Source organism: Eulemur rufifrons, chromosome 9 (assembly GCF_041146395.1).
Source record: "Eulemur rufifrons isolate Redbay chromosome 9, OSU_ERuf_1, whole genome shotgun sequence".
NCBI classification, from domain to species: Eukaryota; Metazoa; Chordata; class Mammalia; order Primates; family Lemuridae; genus Eulemur; species Eulemur rufifrons.
This window is the reverse complement of record NC_090991.1, coordinates 36895635-36909917: the sequence shown is the minus strand read 5'-3', so window position 1 is coordinate 36909917 and position 14283 is coordinate 36895635. Positions and strand designations below refer to the sequence as shown.

Here is a 14283-nt window from a genome sequence, read left to right as displayed (position 1 = left end):
AGTTGGTGCAAATAAGGCTGCCACATTTAGTGTCTAAATAAGGAAAGTGATAGTCTGCCACTTTGTCCTTCAGTTGTTTGGTCTGGGTCCAATTTTTAAATGGACGTGGGCAAATTGCTCACTCATCCAGAGGGAACTGGAAAACCAGAATCTTTTCTTTTGAGGAACAATTGTAAGATCTGTGAATGTTTAGCATGCAGAGAAGACTTGGGATAGCCACAGCAGTATTTATTAGAGGGACTGTGAAGAAAATAAGGGATTGATCTTTTTTTATCATCCTGGAAGGCAAAGCAAAAACCAATGGGCTCAAGTTACTTTGTCAACAAGGAAGAATTTTCAAACATTTAGGAAAAAAAAATATATATATACAGGGAAAAACAAAGAAGTTTTGAAGCAGAAGCTGGACTTCATTTGTCTGGAATGTTGTCAAGGGGAAATCATCTATCAGGGGTCAGACCAGATGACCTCTAAGGCCTTTCCAACTGTTAAGATTTTATTAACTTAGACACCAAGTACCAAGCATCGTACAATCCCCTGTTTTAAAATTGTCAGTATGTATAAGGAAGTACGCTGGACAAAAAGAGCTGAAAAATACATTGTATCTATACACAAATAGAAGTGAGTACCTTATATAAAGGGGAAAATAATGTGTTCTATTTAATTGTGAAAATGGATTTCTTTTCCCAGTCTTTCAAATACAATCAGAATTGCTTAATGCTTGCCAATAAATCTAATAAACTGAAGCAGAAGTTCAAAAATTAACAGCCACAATAGTTTATTTACAATTGAACTCTTTATAAGATATTTACAAGACAACCAATTTTACACATCAGAAATGGTATCAAAAGTATGAATTACAACACAGACGACAATATGAAATGAGCATAAAACAAAGCTGAAGTAGACAGACAAGCAATTTCTCTTTTTAATTTATTAACACTAGCTTAAACTTTGTTAAAGAAAAACAAAACTATGTTTTAGGAGAATTGCAGGGCTTTCAGTTGAAGATTGAATTTCACAGTGTTGTATCCCATGTAGGGAAAAATAAGACTAATTTTCCCCCCACGCTCAAACACACTGTAATTTTCCTCTTGGAACTTTGCTAATCTACTCTCCAAGCTCCTTCTCAACAAACCTCAACACATCCAAATCAAAGGAGAATTGATCTAGAAGAGGGGACAATAAAATAAGAGGTCCTCAGGGAGAGGGAGAACCAAGAAAATAGAATCCACTTAAGTCTGGCCAGATAGCACCTCATGGATTCCTCTCAGTCTAGTTCAAGTCAGAATCTGAGGAGTCCCCTGGGCAGGGCACAAACATAAAGTTCAATTTGCTAACCCATATCCAAAATTAGGAATCCAACAAATGCTGAAATCAAGTAGAAACTGAGAGGGATCAAGGAACAAAGTCAAGAGACACTGATTGGGGTCTTTTATCTTTTGGGGCACATCATGAAGGACATAACATAGGTCAGAGTAGGAAAGCAAAACAGCTTGCCACATTAAAATGATGACGAACAAAGAAAATCTGGCCCAGTTTTTCTAGAAATCTTTCTTCTCCTTAAGGTGTGAGATGAGAGCCCCTAGTGGAATAAGTCCTATTTCTCTCTACATCCTTGCTGCAATGATGTTCACAGAAGGTTCCCTTATAGAGAGCCCACTCTCCTAAGCAGATGGAGTTATAAATGAAAACCCATAGCCACACACACACACACACAAAAGGAGAAATAAGAGCAGCAAGATCATCCAAGAATACTACATGTGCTGCCGGAGTAATTCCTTTAAAAGTCAAATCCAGGGAGCACAGTTGAACATCTCACAAAAAGCTTTAGCAGTGGGAGGCCCCTGAGGAACTTTTTCTTCTCTTCCCACAATGGTATCCCCATTCTCTCTCATGCTCCACTGATGGGCCGGCCACACATCCTACATACCTTGGCTTCTCCTCTAAAAGTGCTAATAATATGGGGACATATTCTCTTCAAGGATAAAAGCCCCTACCTTCTAGGAGATTAGACCCCTACTTGTTTTCACACAATAGTCCTGAAGACTAAAGAAAGGCAATTCCTATGTATTTAAGACCAGAGGTCTTGGCTCTATTTTCCTTTCAGATAGTTAACAGGGATCTTACACTGAGACCAAAGTGGCCTGGGAGTGCTGTCCTGACACTTTAACAAAACTGGGGGTGGGAAGGGGGGGAGATAGGACCACAATGGTACACATACAAATCTATTTTTACAAAGTGAATGGAGAAGCTCATTAGGTACATTTGTTTCAAGATGCAGACATTTGCCAGCCAAAGGAAGCACATATTTCCACACTTTCCCCCCAACCCTCCCTAAATCTCTACCCTACCACCAAGAGCTCAGCTAAAAGGAATACTTCAGAAGTGATGTGATACAAGGACATCTATACAGGTTCTGGCACACCATCCTAAATGCCAGTTGCTTCTGTTTACAGCTGTAACTTGTCCCAAACTAACTATCCCCATTCTCTTTTCCAAAGATATTATTTTTATGGGGTAGAGGAAGAAATTCAGTTACCCATTAACTAAGAAAATAATTGCAGTCAAACATCCCTTCCCGCATTGCTGTATCACAGAATAGTTTTAAGAGAACAACTATCCTTTCAGACATTTACCTACCAATTCTCCAACCTCTACTCTGTGAAGATGACGTGCTTCATCACTTCACTTGTTATTCCTCATCTGGTCCTAAAGCTCACGGTGAGGTTTTTTGTTTTATTATAGGGTAAAAACCACTATGCCCAAACTATAAGGAGGGTACACCAGGGCAAGAAGAGTGCCATGCAGGCACAGCTCTAACGGCAGGGTTTGCTTCATCTTCCACATGTCTAATGAAGAAAGCCCTTTTACCCCTTTAACACAGGCAAATGTATAGAAGCAGACTCCTGAAACTTTCAAATCTGCCATCCTATAGATTTAGCTTAAGAGCTCATTTCCCTAAAAAGGGACAAGAAATCTCAGTCACCCTCCATAATTCACAATTAGCCCAATGAAAGAGTTTTTGTGAAATAAGAGTGATGAAAACAAAACCAAAATCAAGGAAGTATGGAAGGGCATTATCAGTGAATGATAACATACATGAGGACATAGGTCACATATACAGGTCTCTGCCACTCTCTGGGAATGGCATGCTACAACTATCTGAAGACAGAGGGTTCTTGCCAGCACAGCTATTTCCTACACGTCCGGTGAGGTGTTTGCTTCTTCTGGATCTCCAACCTGCATCGGCTACGCTCATCCAACCAGGGCAGCTCAAAATTCCTGGCAAAAAAAGATGAGGAAATCAACTTGCAAAACTAAAAGGGATTCAGTGTGGACATGATAGCAACTCCAAAAAAGTCACCAAATCCATCACTACTCCTAGCTCCAACTCCTGAGTCCCAAGTTTAGAATGTCTTTCCTGCCTCAAAGCCAGAGCAATAGTGTACCATTAAAGTAATGGAATAATCTATTTATAATTCAAAAAGCAATCCTAATTCGTTTGGGAATCTTATCATTGCAAAAAGCTAGTTGCCCAGATAGTCTCATCTCTTTCTTTTCTTTTTTTTTTTTTTTTAAGAGACAGGGTCTCGCTCTCTCGCCCAGGATGGAATGCTATGGCACAATCTTATCTCACTGCAACCTTGAACTCTGGGGCTCAAGCAATTCTCCCACCGCAGCCTCCCATCACTGGGATTACAAGTGCACACCACTGCACCTGGCCCAGGTAGCCCCATGGCTATCCCTAAGCCACCTGGTTACACCCTATATCTAGGCTTCCTTAAAGTCTGGAAAAGGAGGTGCAGGCTACCTGAGAGAGGAGGAAAAAGACTTTATACTTACTGTGGAGTTAATTTTGGTAATGGTCGTCCAAATGCTACAACAGGCAAGAAGGGGGTAATCATCAAACTTTCAACTATGGAAGAAAGTCAAATGGGACCTTGTTAGTGACATAGATGGGAAATGTCTAACTATACCTGCTCCAAAATACAGTTCATTCATTCAGAGTAAGCTGTATTCTGGAGCCTTGAACCCTTTTTCTTTTTTGAAAAACCTATTCTTTTAGATAGACAAAACTTACCATCATCTGGCTCAGGGAAAAATGAGGTAACCTCAGGCTCAGATTCCTGAATTCCTTTCTTTTTATACATTCTGAGCTGCAGTCGCTGTAAAATTCTTTGTTCCCTGATCCTCTGAATATCCCATCTGGGAAAAACAAACCAGACAAACAAAACAAACAAACCCAACATTACCGCTTACCCAAAATCTGCTCTATAAAAGCAATTCACACAATCCAGATGCTAGGACGATCCTTGCTGACTCCTCTAGACAGAGTAAAAAGAAATGACTGCCTGGTTAGGGAAGAGCTGTTTAGGTCTACCAGTCCAGATCATATGTTGGTGTTCCACAGAAAATGAAACTGAGGAAGGTCACACACAAAGAAAAAGAAGCCAAACCTGTTTACCTATAACAACTACCATTTCCAACTAAAATACTCAACCAATTGGGAAGCTAATAAGAGTGTTAAGAGCTCCATGATTCTCCACAGCATGGAAGAGGGAGGTCAGGCTGAGCTGTGCCTAGAATTGACAATCCCTGGCCTCACCTCTTCCTTCTCTTCTCATCCAGCTCCAGTTTTGCATGCCGCTTCGAAAACACACTGTCATCCAGGTTCTGTGTAAAGAAAGCAGCTGATAAGCTATCTATCACCATGTTACACACATATACTAACTAATTTCCAGCTTCCAGGAACACAAAATCTTTCACCTTCAGGTTCTACCTGAGTCTGTGGGTTCTATGAATATGACGTGAACCTCCTGGTAACAGAATCAACAAAACACATAACACCTTTCCCCACCCCCACTCTTTTAGAATCTCTCAATTTCAAAATCATTTCCATAATTTTCCAAGGTAAACATCACGTCAGACTGACCTCCTGAGACTGCCATAAACCCTCCCCACCTCCATACTTCCTGTAAGAGTCTGAGTTTAAAGTAAATATCAAATTTTTAAGAATCAAATGAGCTTGGAATACATAATTTTGTTACTGAGTGGTATACGCCAACTTTTCTACTTCACATGAAATCTACCTTTGCTTTGAGTACTACCTAGCTATTTATTTTTTAATAAGTCACTTAATCACTCTGGACCTCAGTTTTCTTTTTTCTGTGTTTTTTTTTAGAGACAGGGTCTGGCTCTGTTGCCCAGGCTGGAGTGCACTGGCATCATCATAGCTCACTGCAACCTCAAACTCCTGGGTTCAGGCAATCCTCTCGCCTCAGCCTCCCTAGTAGCTGGGACTACAGGTGTAAGCTGCCACGCCCAGCTTGGAGTTCAGTTCTATTTAACTCATCCATAGTACTACCACATATTGAAGTTACATCCCCACATTCAAGTCCCTTACTCCCTTCCATTGACAGCTCCTGGGTACCTACCTCCAAAAGGTCTGAAGGATTTGGGTCCCTTAGAGGCTCTACTGAGTGGTCCCTCCAAGAAGGAACTGTAAAAAAAAAAAAAAAAGAAAAAGAAAGGGAGGAGGGGTGGAACCACTCTTAAATCCAAAGTCGCACAACTATTCACTAGGACAAGAGGTGTCTCCCCAGATAAGACAAAGTTACCAAGTGATAGGAATCCATTCTATGGCCTCGCCTGAAGCCATATTCAGTGTCCCTGCTATGGTATAAATAAAAGAACCTAAAGTGCCATTGCAGTCTGCCAAACTCAGGATCACAAAAAAACCCTAAGCCAATACCTGACAATTCATATAATGGATGCTATTGCAGTTCCTGAAAAACAACTGAAATTTGTTGTCATTTGAAGTCTATAGTAGTATAATCAATCACACACCAAGAAATCTCACTCTCCCACATCCAATGGATGGGGAATGCAGCTCCCAACCATCCACCATCCCACCAACCCCCACCCCAGGCCCAGCCAGCACAATTCCTATTCTACTCACCAGCCAAGACTGAAGTTTCTCCTGCAACACTTGATGGCATCAGACACCCTAAATAATGCAGGAAAGAAGAATCATCTCAGTGTAAAAAGAAAAAAAGCCCATACCCAAAATGGAGGAAAGGATCATCACTGAAGTTCTCACTAGGAAGCCATTTTGTTTTTTGAGTTGTTCTTTTGAGAATTTCTCTCTGGGGGAGGGGAAGAGGGAACAACAGACAAAAGAAAAGAAAATAAGCCCACCACTTTTTTTTTTTTACACTGAGACGACTTCTTTTCTTCATTATTTAGGGTGGTTTCCCTGCAACAGTTGATGGCCAAGGATATCAAACCTTAAACTCAGAACATGGCAGGTGAGTAAAAGTTGACCCTATTTTTCAAATAAAAGATCAGCGTTCTCAAAACTTACATACGTAGTCTTCTTAAACAGCTCCCTCCTCCCTCCAACCAAACAAACTACCTTGCTGGTCCAGCCTGAGCAACATGCACAAAGACTTTGGCTTCCTTAGAACAAGCCTCTTGAGATAGGGGCATCAAGAATAAGGATTCACATGTTTATTCACAACTCAGGCTCCTCAAGGGGCTGGGATCTCCCCAGTCAGACTCCTTCGTACTGCTATGCCCACAATCTCAGAGGTGTTTGGAATTTTCTGTACTAGGGAAGATACAGTTTTCAAAAACAGCCAGTCACACAGAACATCTCTGGACCAAGCCATTTCTCAATCCCGGATGGGAAGTTGCTTCACATTTTCTCATAAGTTGTTACACAGCATTGCCATAGCAGCAAAAAGGTTAACCGTTAAGGATGAACCTGTTCAACTGACTGAACCAACAAAAAATCTGAACCTCGATCAGGATCCTGGTCTATCTCATGTACTCAAGTGTGAGGCCTAATAAATGTTAGATAATTAAGAAGAGTAATCTAGCTTTCCCACTTAATTTTGTCACCAGAACAGCCAAACAAAGCCTGGAGAATACTCTTGTCTCATTGGAATAGATTTCCATCCCCATCCTGCTAGGGCAAGACACAGTGGTAGAAACTTGGGACTGCGGTTCTATCCAAGAAGGCCTCCCCCACCAGAACCCCAGTACCCGCAGTGACTGTCATAGGCTAATATGACATGATTGAAGGCACATTCCAGTTACTGGTTGATGTAGAAGATAAGGGGAGCATCTCTGTGTGGAAGCCATAAAGAAAAAAAAAAAAGGGAATGAAGACCAAGGTCCCATACCCCACACCCTCCCCAAGCAGCTCAGATATCCCAAGATAGTCCTTATTGTTTGAAAAATAGTTTGTAGACCATTTTATTTAAATATATGAACAACCAATGGGCTACTGCAATCCAAGTAAACTCTTCACATTTTAGAACCTTTGTGAAGTTATAGTAAGATAAAGTAAGACTGTTAGTCTTTGGCAGATTCCTCCTGCCCCCCAGACCGGGACATGGAGATACAGATAAATGTTTATATAGTTAAAGAGCGGAGGCCCAGGTGAAATTCCCCACCCCAAGCTGGCTCCCCAACCCAAAAATTACCATTGGCCCCTGAGAACACCCAAAGACCACCCTCCCAGGTTTCACACAATATCAATTGCAGGAACAGTCGTGCATGGCAAAGTATAAGTTCTATGCATTTCACAGCACAGAAAACCCTTCTTTCAGAGGGCATGCAAGTTGCCGCAGATTACACCCCCAAGTCTGGTGCTCTTGTGATGAGCAACTTACTGGCAAACACATCTCCCAGTGTTGTAAGCAGGCAAATACATTGAGCACATTTTGCTGTAATTCCATCTATTTGCATTGCCTGCACAGTGTCTGTCTCTGGCTGTTAACTTACTCATTCTTGACAGAACTCTGCTTTATTGATTGCACTTTTTAAAAAATGCCAAAGGCATTTTCACACTTGTTAGCTTGACCGCCACCACTAGGGTATAAGAGCAAGTGTTCTCTATGCCTTACTTGCTACAGTCTCCTCCTTCTTTGGAGAGGATTCCCGTAATGGTAACGGTGATGGGGGAGGCTGGTGCCAACGACACAAATACATTTCTGTGGTGGAAAGGTACGGCAAATCTTCTATCTCACTTGAGAAGGCTTTCTCCTTGGGATGGGTGCTGGGTCCCTTTTGGGGAGTGGAGAGTCTTGGTGGGGTGTCCACTGAAGACCGGGGCTTTTCTGGGGTTTCTTGGCTCCTCAATTCACGTTTACAAACAGTTTCAGATAAGGAACCACAGGGCTCCTCTTTAATAGGAGAGTGCTTAGGAGTTTTTGTTTTGACTTTTGAAAATTCAGGAGCCAGCTTTTTAACAGAAGTCTTTCTTTCTGTACTTCCAAATGGGGATTTCCTATTAGATAGGGAAGAAAATATTATAAAAATTTATTGACTATTGAATAAAATCTAATCTGAACACACTTTGGGGCAAGAAAACTAGCTTGTTCTCTTGCCCCAAAATGACCAGTATTCAGGTACCTCAATATCTGTTTGTGCTCATTTGGCAGTCATGAGCAGAAACAGCCCCTGCTTAACAATATATATGAGAGGCCCTTAGTAAATGTGGAACAAGTGAGTTTCCATGCTTAAGAATCTCTAATAGTATCCTATTGCCTATTAGATTTAAAAAGATTCCTATTCAAAGTGCTTTAACATTAGGTGCCATTACTCTTTGCCATCTACTTCATTCCTGTCAACCAGAGATCAGTCTCTACTTTTCCCCCCAACCCTATTACAATCTCTATTTCTCTTTTCTTATTGTCTGCTGGCTCTTTCTCCCACCTCTATCCCTCCCCTTTTCTCCTCTCTGCCATCTCCTTTCCTCTTTACCAACTAAACTTTATATTTCTTTTTCAAGATTCATCTCCTTAAAAGTTTCAGAGTTCTAACTCAGAATAATCTTTAATATCCCTGAATCTTACAAAACTTAGTTTATATCAGTGTTATATATGTATTTTATTGCATTTGAATTCTGAGTTTTCAAATTTTATGCCCATCCTTACAGTTTGACTGATTTCTTTGAGTTCAAGGACAGTTCTGTTTTACTTTATGTCTACCAGTGCCCAACACAATGAAGTTTAACACTTCCTAACTTGAAGTAAACTGCTACAGTTTTCTTTAAGAAACTCAGCTGTCACATTTGATGTCCATTCTCTGTATGTTACTCTGCACTCTGTAATTATTACTGTGACCAAAATGTTCCTAAGACACTTTTATAGCCTGCATAAGAATGTTCAAGATAGTTTCTCAGCACAGAAGACTTCATAATTCAGGCTGTGGTTGAATTATTATATTGCTATAAAAATAATTCATAAATCCCAATCCCTTCTCTTAGTCATTGGTAAAAAGTATCCTTATTATGTCCAGACAGTGTAACAAAGTTATCAGCACACCTTTTGTGTCCCTTTCCACTCCGCCCACATGAGAAAGGCTTGGGAGGCAGAGTCTGGGATGTCTCGGAAAGCTCCGGCTGGCACTCCAGGTTAATTTTCTCAGATAGCTCTGTTTCCTCTCTCTCTTCAGTTTCATAGCCCTGAAACAGCTTGTGTCTTTCTTTTTCGTTATCCTTCTTTACCAGCTGCATCCGCCTTTCCATACGTTCAATCCGAGCAAGGAGCTAAAAGAGAAAGTGGCAAAATGCAGACTTACACAAAAAAATTAAACACAGATACTTGGCCCCATTTAGGAATGAGTATAGTCTTCTGCCTCTTTCTGTGGACCACATCAATTCAAGTTATTTTTAATAGGCAGGCATTATCTGAATAGTTTTCTTTGAACAATATAGAGAAGACAAAACGTCCTTTAATTTTAAGGGCTAACCTAGATGGGAAGAGGCATAAGGAAAATTGAAGTTCAGTCTTCTGGAGGAAGACCCTCTCTACCAGAAGGGGCCACGGTATGCCTTTTAATGGCATAGTCTCTGGTACTGCTAACCATGGGCTCTAAGTTGGTTTGAGAGTTTCCAGAACTAACCTTATATATGTTCTTTTAAGAGGCCTTAAGGTTCCTCAAATTCTATCCTCTCTACTTCTACTCCAAAACACTATACACAATGGCAAAGTCCAAACAGTACATTGAGAGGGAATTAAGAGCTCATACTACCACTAGGGATGGTAGTGTTATTTGAAAGTGATGGTGGGGGGGGACTTCTAAAACAATGAACATTCCATTTAATTATAATACAAATCAGTACCTATAAATCCCAACAATCATGACATATACATATTGCTTTGCATTTGAGATAGCAGAAAAAATTACACCCATTTATGTAAACATTTATTGAAATCAAAGTCCTTTCAATTTAATTAAAAGGGAGAACTACATAAACAGAAAATGGAAGTCTATTATCATTGAAAACTTCATTAATTTAGTTTTGAGAAAAGGTGCTAACTGTGCTACTTATGCCCTATTACAAGAATTTTATCTGGGTTAGACGGTGACATTAATGCTGCCTTCATTACATTCATTGCATGGATTTCAGTCAAGGCCAAACAACAACTGGAATAAGAGAAACAGGCTTAAGCAACATAAAGACTGCAATACACAACAGAAGCAGTGAATACCAAGTTCAGACTGACACTCTATCCTTAAGTCACCCCACTTTCTCTGCCTAGGAAAGCCTGCAAAGGGGCCATTACCTCAGGAGCTAAGAAGAAACCTCCACAATCAGCAGAGAGCCCCTCCTGTCAGCCATACTCTCATTTCATCTCCTCATATCTGTTTTGATTCACAGCGTTAGCATTACTTAGCCACGGTTTGTGGGTGACATTTCCTTGATTTCTTCTCCTTCACTGGTCCTCCTCTTCCCACCTACCCCCCCATGTAAGGATATGATGTGTTGTAATTACAGTACCATCACACCCCTAGACTGCAGTACAGTAGCTGAGCAATGCCACCTCCATGTTGAGTAACTTCCACAAATCAACACCATGAGATATTTTAATAAGACCTGCCCCAGCTCCCATTCCACCTTGCAGAATGCATTCTCCAATAAGACAGCTGCCTGATGCGATTCATTTGGAAAGCAAACAAAATGAATAGCCCTCTGCTCCCTTGCTCAGCCCTTGGCGCACAGAGAGAGAGAGAGAGAGAGAGACTGAGAAAGAGAGAGAGAGAGAGAGACTGCTGCAGCCTGAACACAACAATTGTAGAAACCATGTTTATTTTTAGGCAGCTGTAAGGTATGCTAGCACAGTAATACCCCACCACCCCAGCTTCCCTGGTATCTGAAGGAATATGTTTTAACACGGAGGCTCCCTTAACTACTGATGCAGTAAAAATAAGCCTATGCAGTCATGCTCCTCAGAAGTACAAAGAAATAATAAACGACATCCCTGCTACCTTAAGATTCTAAAAGAGATTTTGGGGGAGGTCTACTTAATACATTTAATAAGCTTACTCTCCCTTGATGCCTTAAAATCTTCAAGCTTCAAACACCATGCTTATACAAGGGACCTGGTCAGTGGATTGTGTTTTATAAACTTAGATTCCTATTAAAAACTGTCTGAAATCACAGGCAGCAATTCTCTTAATATCATTTAGGAAAACTAAAATAGGCTTCCATGTAAATCATCTCTGCCCCTCTGCCCACTAAAAGGCCTACTACCCTCCTATCTAAAGATGCTGCAGCAGTGGTTAGAGCAACAGCTGCTCTGTCCCTCTGCTCCACAATGCATTTCTAACGCAACATCTCTTTAATTTAACCCCTTCCATAAAGCCACCACATATGCACCCCACCCTTTCATTTTTAACCCCTCACAAATCAGGTCTTTTCCCACTCTAAACGTCCTTCCCACAAGTCTGGGACTGTCATTTTAAATTAACCCTTTGGCACCTGAAACTCCCCTCCCCCTCCCACTGGGAGCTTGCCCTTTAAACCTTCCCTACAACCTAACGTGTGTGTGAGCTTGGCTCCCACACCCAGCACCTAAGATACTCCTTTGCTGGTGGCCAATCTCCTTTCCTAACCAAGGGGTACCTTAACCTCCTACAGCACCCCTTCCCCCGAGCATGCGCACAACTCGCTCCTCGTCCCGAATGCAGATTAACCCCTCCCGTACCGTATCTCTCTCTGACTTCAGCTCCTCGATCTCCTTTTCCTTGGCCTGCAGCTGCTGCTGCTGCTGTTCGATGAGGTCCAATTGCAGCAGAAGGATCTGTTTGAGGCAGGCGGCCTGACTGGAGGCTCCCGAGCCGCCGCCACCCCCGAGAGGGCTCTTCCTCATACTCTTCCATCTGCCCTCGCTGGCCGCCAGAGTCCCGGCGGTGGCGGTGGGCGCGAGGGGTGGCGGCCCCGGCAGAGGTAGTGGTGGGGGTCCCGCCGGGTCCGAGGCGGTGGCAGCTGGGGAAGCCGCCCCACCCTTGTCCCCAGCCCAGGGCGTAGGCTCTTTGGCCGCCGCCACGAGAGAGCCCGTCTGAATGGGCAGCACCGCCTGATACTTGGGCCGGGGGCTGCAGCCGGCTCCGGCTGCGGCTGGCTCCCCCCCAATGCCGGCTTGTTTGGTGGCCGGGGGCGGACAGGGCAAGGGCACCGAACCGCCCCAGCTCTCTTCCTGCTGCCCTGGTGCCGCCCCGGCCGGGAGTAACAAGCCCCGGCCCTTGCCGCCGCAGCCGGCCGGGGAAGGCGCGGGGCTCCCGCCCTGAGAGGAGGCCAGCGGGGGCCCCGGCTCCTTGAGCTTACGGTGCCGGGGGAGGAAGTGGGCTTCGGCCGCCCCGGGCTCGTCCTCGGGCCCGCCCAGCGCCGCAGCCCGCTCGTAGTCCAGTCGCTGCTCAGGGTTGCCGCCGGCAGGGGCCGCGGCCGCCTTGAACACTGCGGATCTCATGGTCATAGTGGTCCGGAGCAGCGCCGGGGACCGAGACGGAGGAGGGGGTGGGGAAGGGGCGAGGTGCGGGGGGTCGAGGACGGAGGAGGGGGAGGGGAGTTTGGCGGGCTCGCCTCAGCAGCGCGGCAGCAGGCCTCCACTAGCGCGGCTCCTCCGGGGCCCGGACGCCATCCCGCCGGCGTGCGGAGAAGTGGAGGCCGCGGCTGAGGCCCGCCGCCGGCCCATGGGGGCCTCGCCGCCGCCTCTGCTGCCGCCGCCACCGCCTTCGCCTCAGAGGCAGGAGCTCGCACCCAGCCGCCCCCGAGCTCATCCCCGGAGCTCGCTTCGGCCCCCCCTGGCCCGGCCGGGCCCGCCTCGTCTCCCCACCCCACACCCCCCCTTCCCCGCCCCGGCCCCCCGCCCCGGAGCTCGCCTCAGCCGCCCCGAGCCTCCATTTCCCCCCCCCTCCTCCTCAGGAGGGGGTGGGAGGGATGGGTCCGCCCAAAGCCCTCCTACTCCAGGAGGGGGTCTGTCGCCTCCCCCGAGGGTTTCCGAGGCTCGGGATCCCCCTCCCCCACAGTCACCCCCGGCGCCTCAGCGTTTCCCTTTAAAAAAACGGAGCCGCTCGTAGCCGCCACCGCCGCAGCCGCCGCCGACCGGAGCACGCATGCGCGGGAAGGGAAGCGGGCGGGAGCGAACCGGGAGCGCAGATGAGGGAGGCGGGCGGCGCTATTGTGAAAGGGGCCGCCGCTGCGGCCGCCTCGAGGGGGGCGGGGAGGGGGCCGCGGGGCCGGCGAGGGGAGGCCGGGGATGAGGGGCAAGGACCCAGGAGCGCGCGGAGGAGCGGGGTGAAGGTGGGCTGCCGAGGGAGGGGCGAACCGGGGGAGGGTCTGGAAGAGAGAAAAAGGGCGAGGGCGGCCCTGGGTAGATGCGGAATGCGGAGGCTCCCCGGGAAAAAGAAGCGCGAGAGAATGGCGTTGAGAGGAAGGAAGGGGGCTTCGGGAGGCAGATGCGCCCTTCGTGGAAACGCACCGAGCGCTCCACGTACCCGGACTGCGCGAGGTGGCCCCTGCGCCGGCACCTTGGCAACGCGCCTGGCCCACGCCGGAGGGGCCCCCGCACGCCTCCTGGCGAGTCAGGATCCAGGCTCCTCTTTGAGCCTGTGGGTGTTTCACGGGGGTAGAATTCTAACCCCTCCACCCCCTACCCTCCCCAGCAGTCCCACACTGGTACGGAAGAGAATGAAGTTCTTTGTCTCTAAGTGCTCCAGACCAGAAACGGAGGGACCTCTGGTTCCCAGAGGGAGGAGAATCCATGATGTCTGCTGCCCGGGGAGTTGTTGCCACAACCTCCGTGGGATGAAGTATTGCCAACTACCAACAGTTCTTTCCCAACGGCCATCTCCCCGGCCTTCTTAAACCACTCCTGGCATCTTCTGGAGGCTTTTGAAGGGTTGAAGCGAAGGATATCCCTGATGGGACTTATCCTTTTATCAGGAGCAGGAATAATTTAGGCTGTTCTATGTTGAGCACCTCTTCCT

General features: G+C 45.7%; 1 protein-coding gene across 3 annotated transcripts; it reads right to left on the bottom strand.

Moving 5' to 3' along the window:
• Positions 1–632: 632 nt before the first annotated feature.
• On the bottom strand, positions 633–13412 carry MSL1 (MSL complex subunit 1). 3 transcript variants are annotated; one of them, XM_069482492.1, is made up of 10 exons: positions 12623–13412; positions 12003–12098; positions 9336–9559; positions 7914–8296; positions 5960–6007; positions 5436–5500; positions 4607–4674; positions 4082–4206; positions 3844–3916; positions 633–3282 (listed from the first exon to the last, which is right to left on the bottom strand). In XM_069482492.1, exons 3-10 carry the CDS (start codon positions 9536–9538, stop codon positions 3192–3194), a joined length of 1056 nt encoding a protein of 351 aa, XP_069338593.1. In that variant the 5' UTR covers positions 9539–9559; positions 12003–12098; positions 12623–13412; the 3' UTR covers positions 633–3191. The 3 variants fall into 3 exon arrangements, with proteins under 3 accessions (XP_069338593.1, XP_069338591.1, XP_069338592.1); XM_069482490.1 differs by having other exon boundaries at positions 12003–13412; XM_069482491.1 differs by lacking the exon at positions 5960–6007 and having other exon boundaries at positions 12003–13412.
• Between the last annotated feature and the right edge of the window lie 871 nt (positions 13413–14283).

Excerpts from the sequence above, each read along its gene's own strand:
- MSL1 (XM_069482490.1), bottom strand. The coding sequence starts at position 12,770 with ATGACCATGAGATCCGCAGTGTTCAAGGCGGCCGCGGCCCCTGCCGGC. Across the intron at positions 9,560-12,002 it reads TGAAGTCAGAGAGAGATACG|CTCCTTGCTCGGATTGAACG; the intron begins GTACGGGAGGGG and ends TTTCTCTTTTAG. Across the intron at positions 6,008-7,913 it reads GAAGGAGGAGACTGTAGCAA|GGTGTCTGATGCCATCAAGT; the intron begins GTAAGGCATAGA and ends TGCATTATTTAG.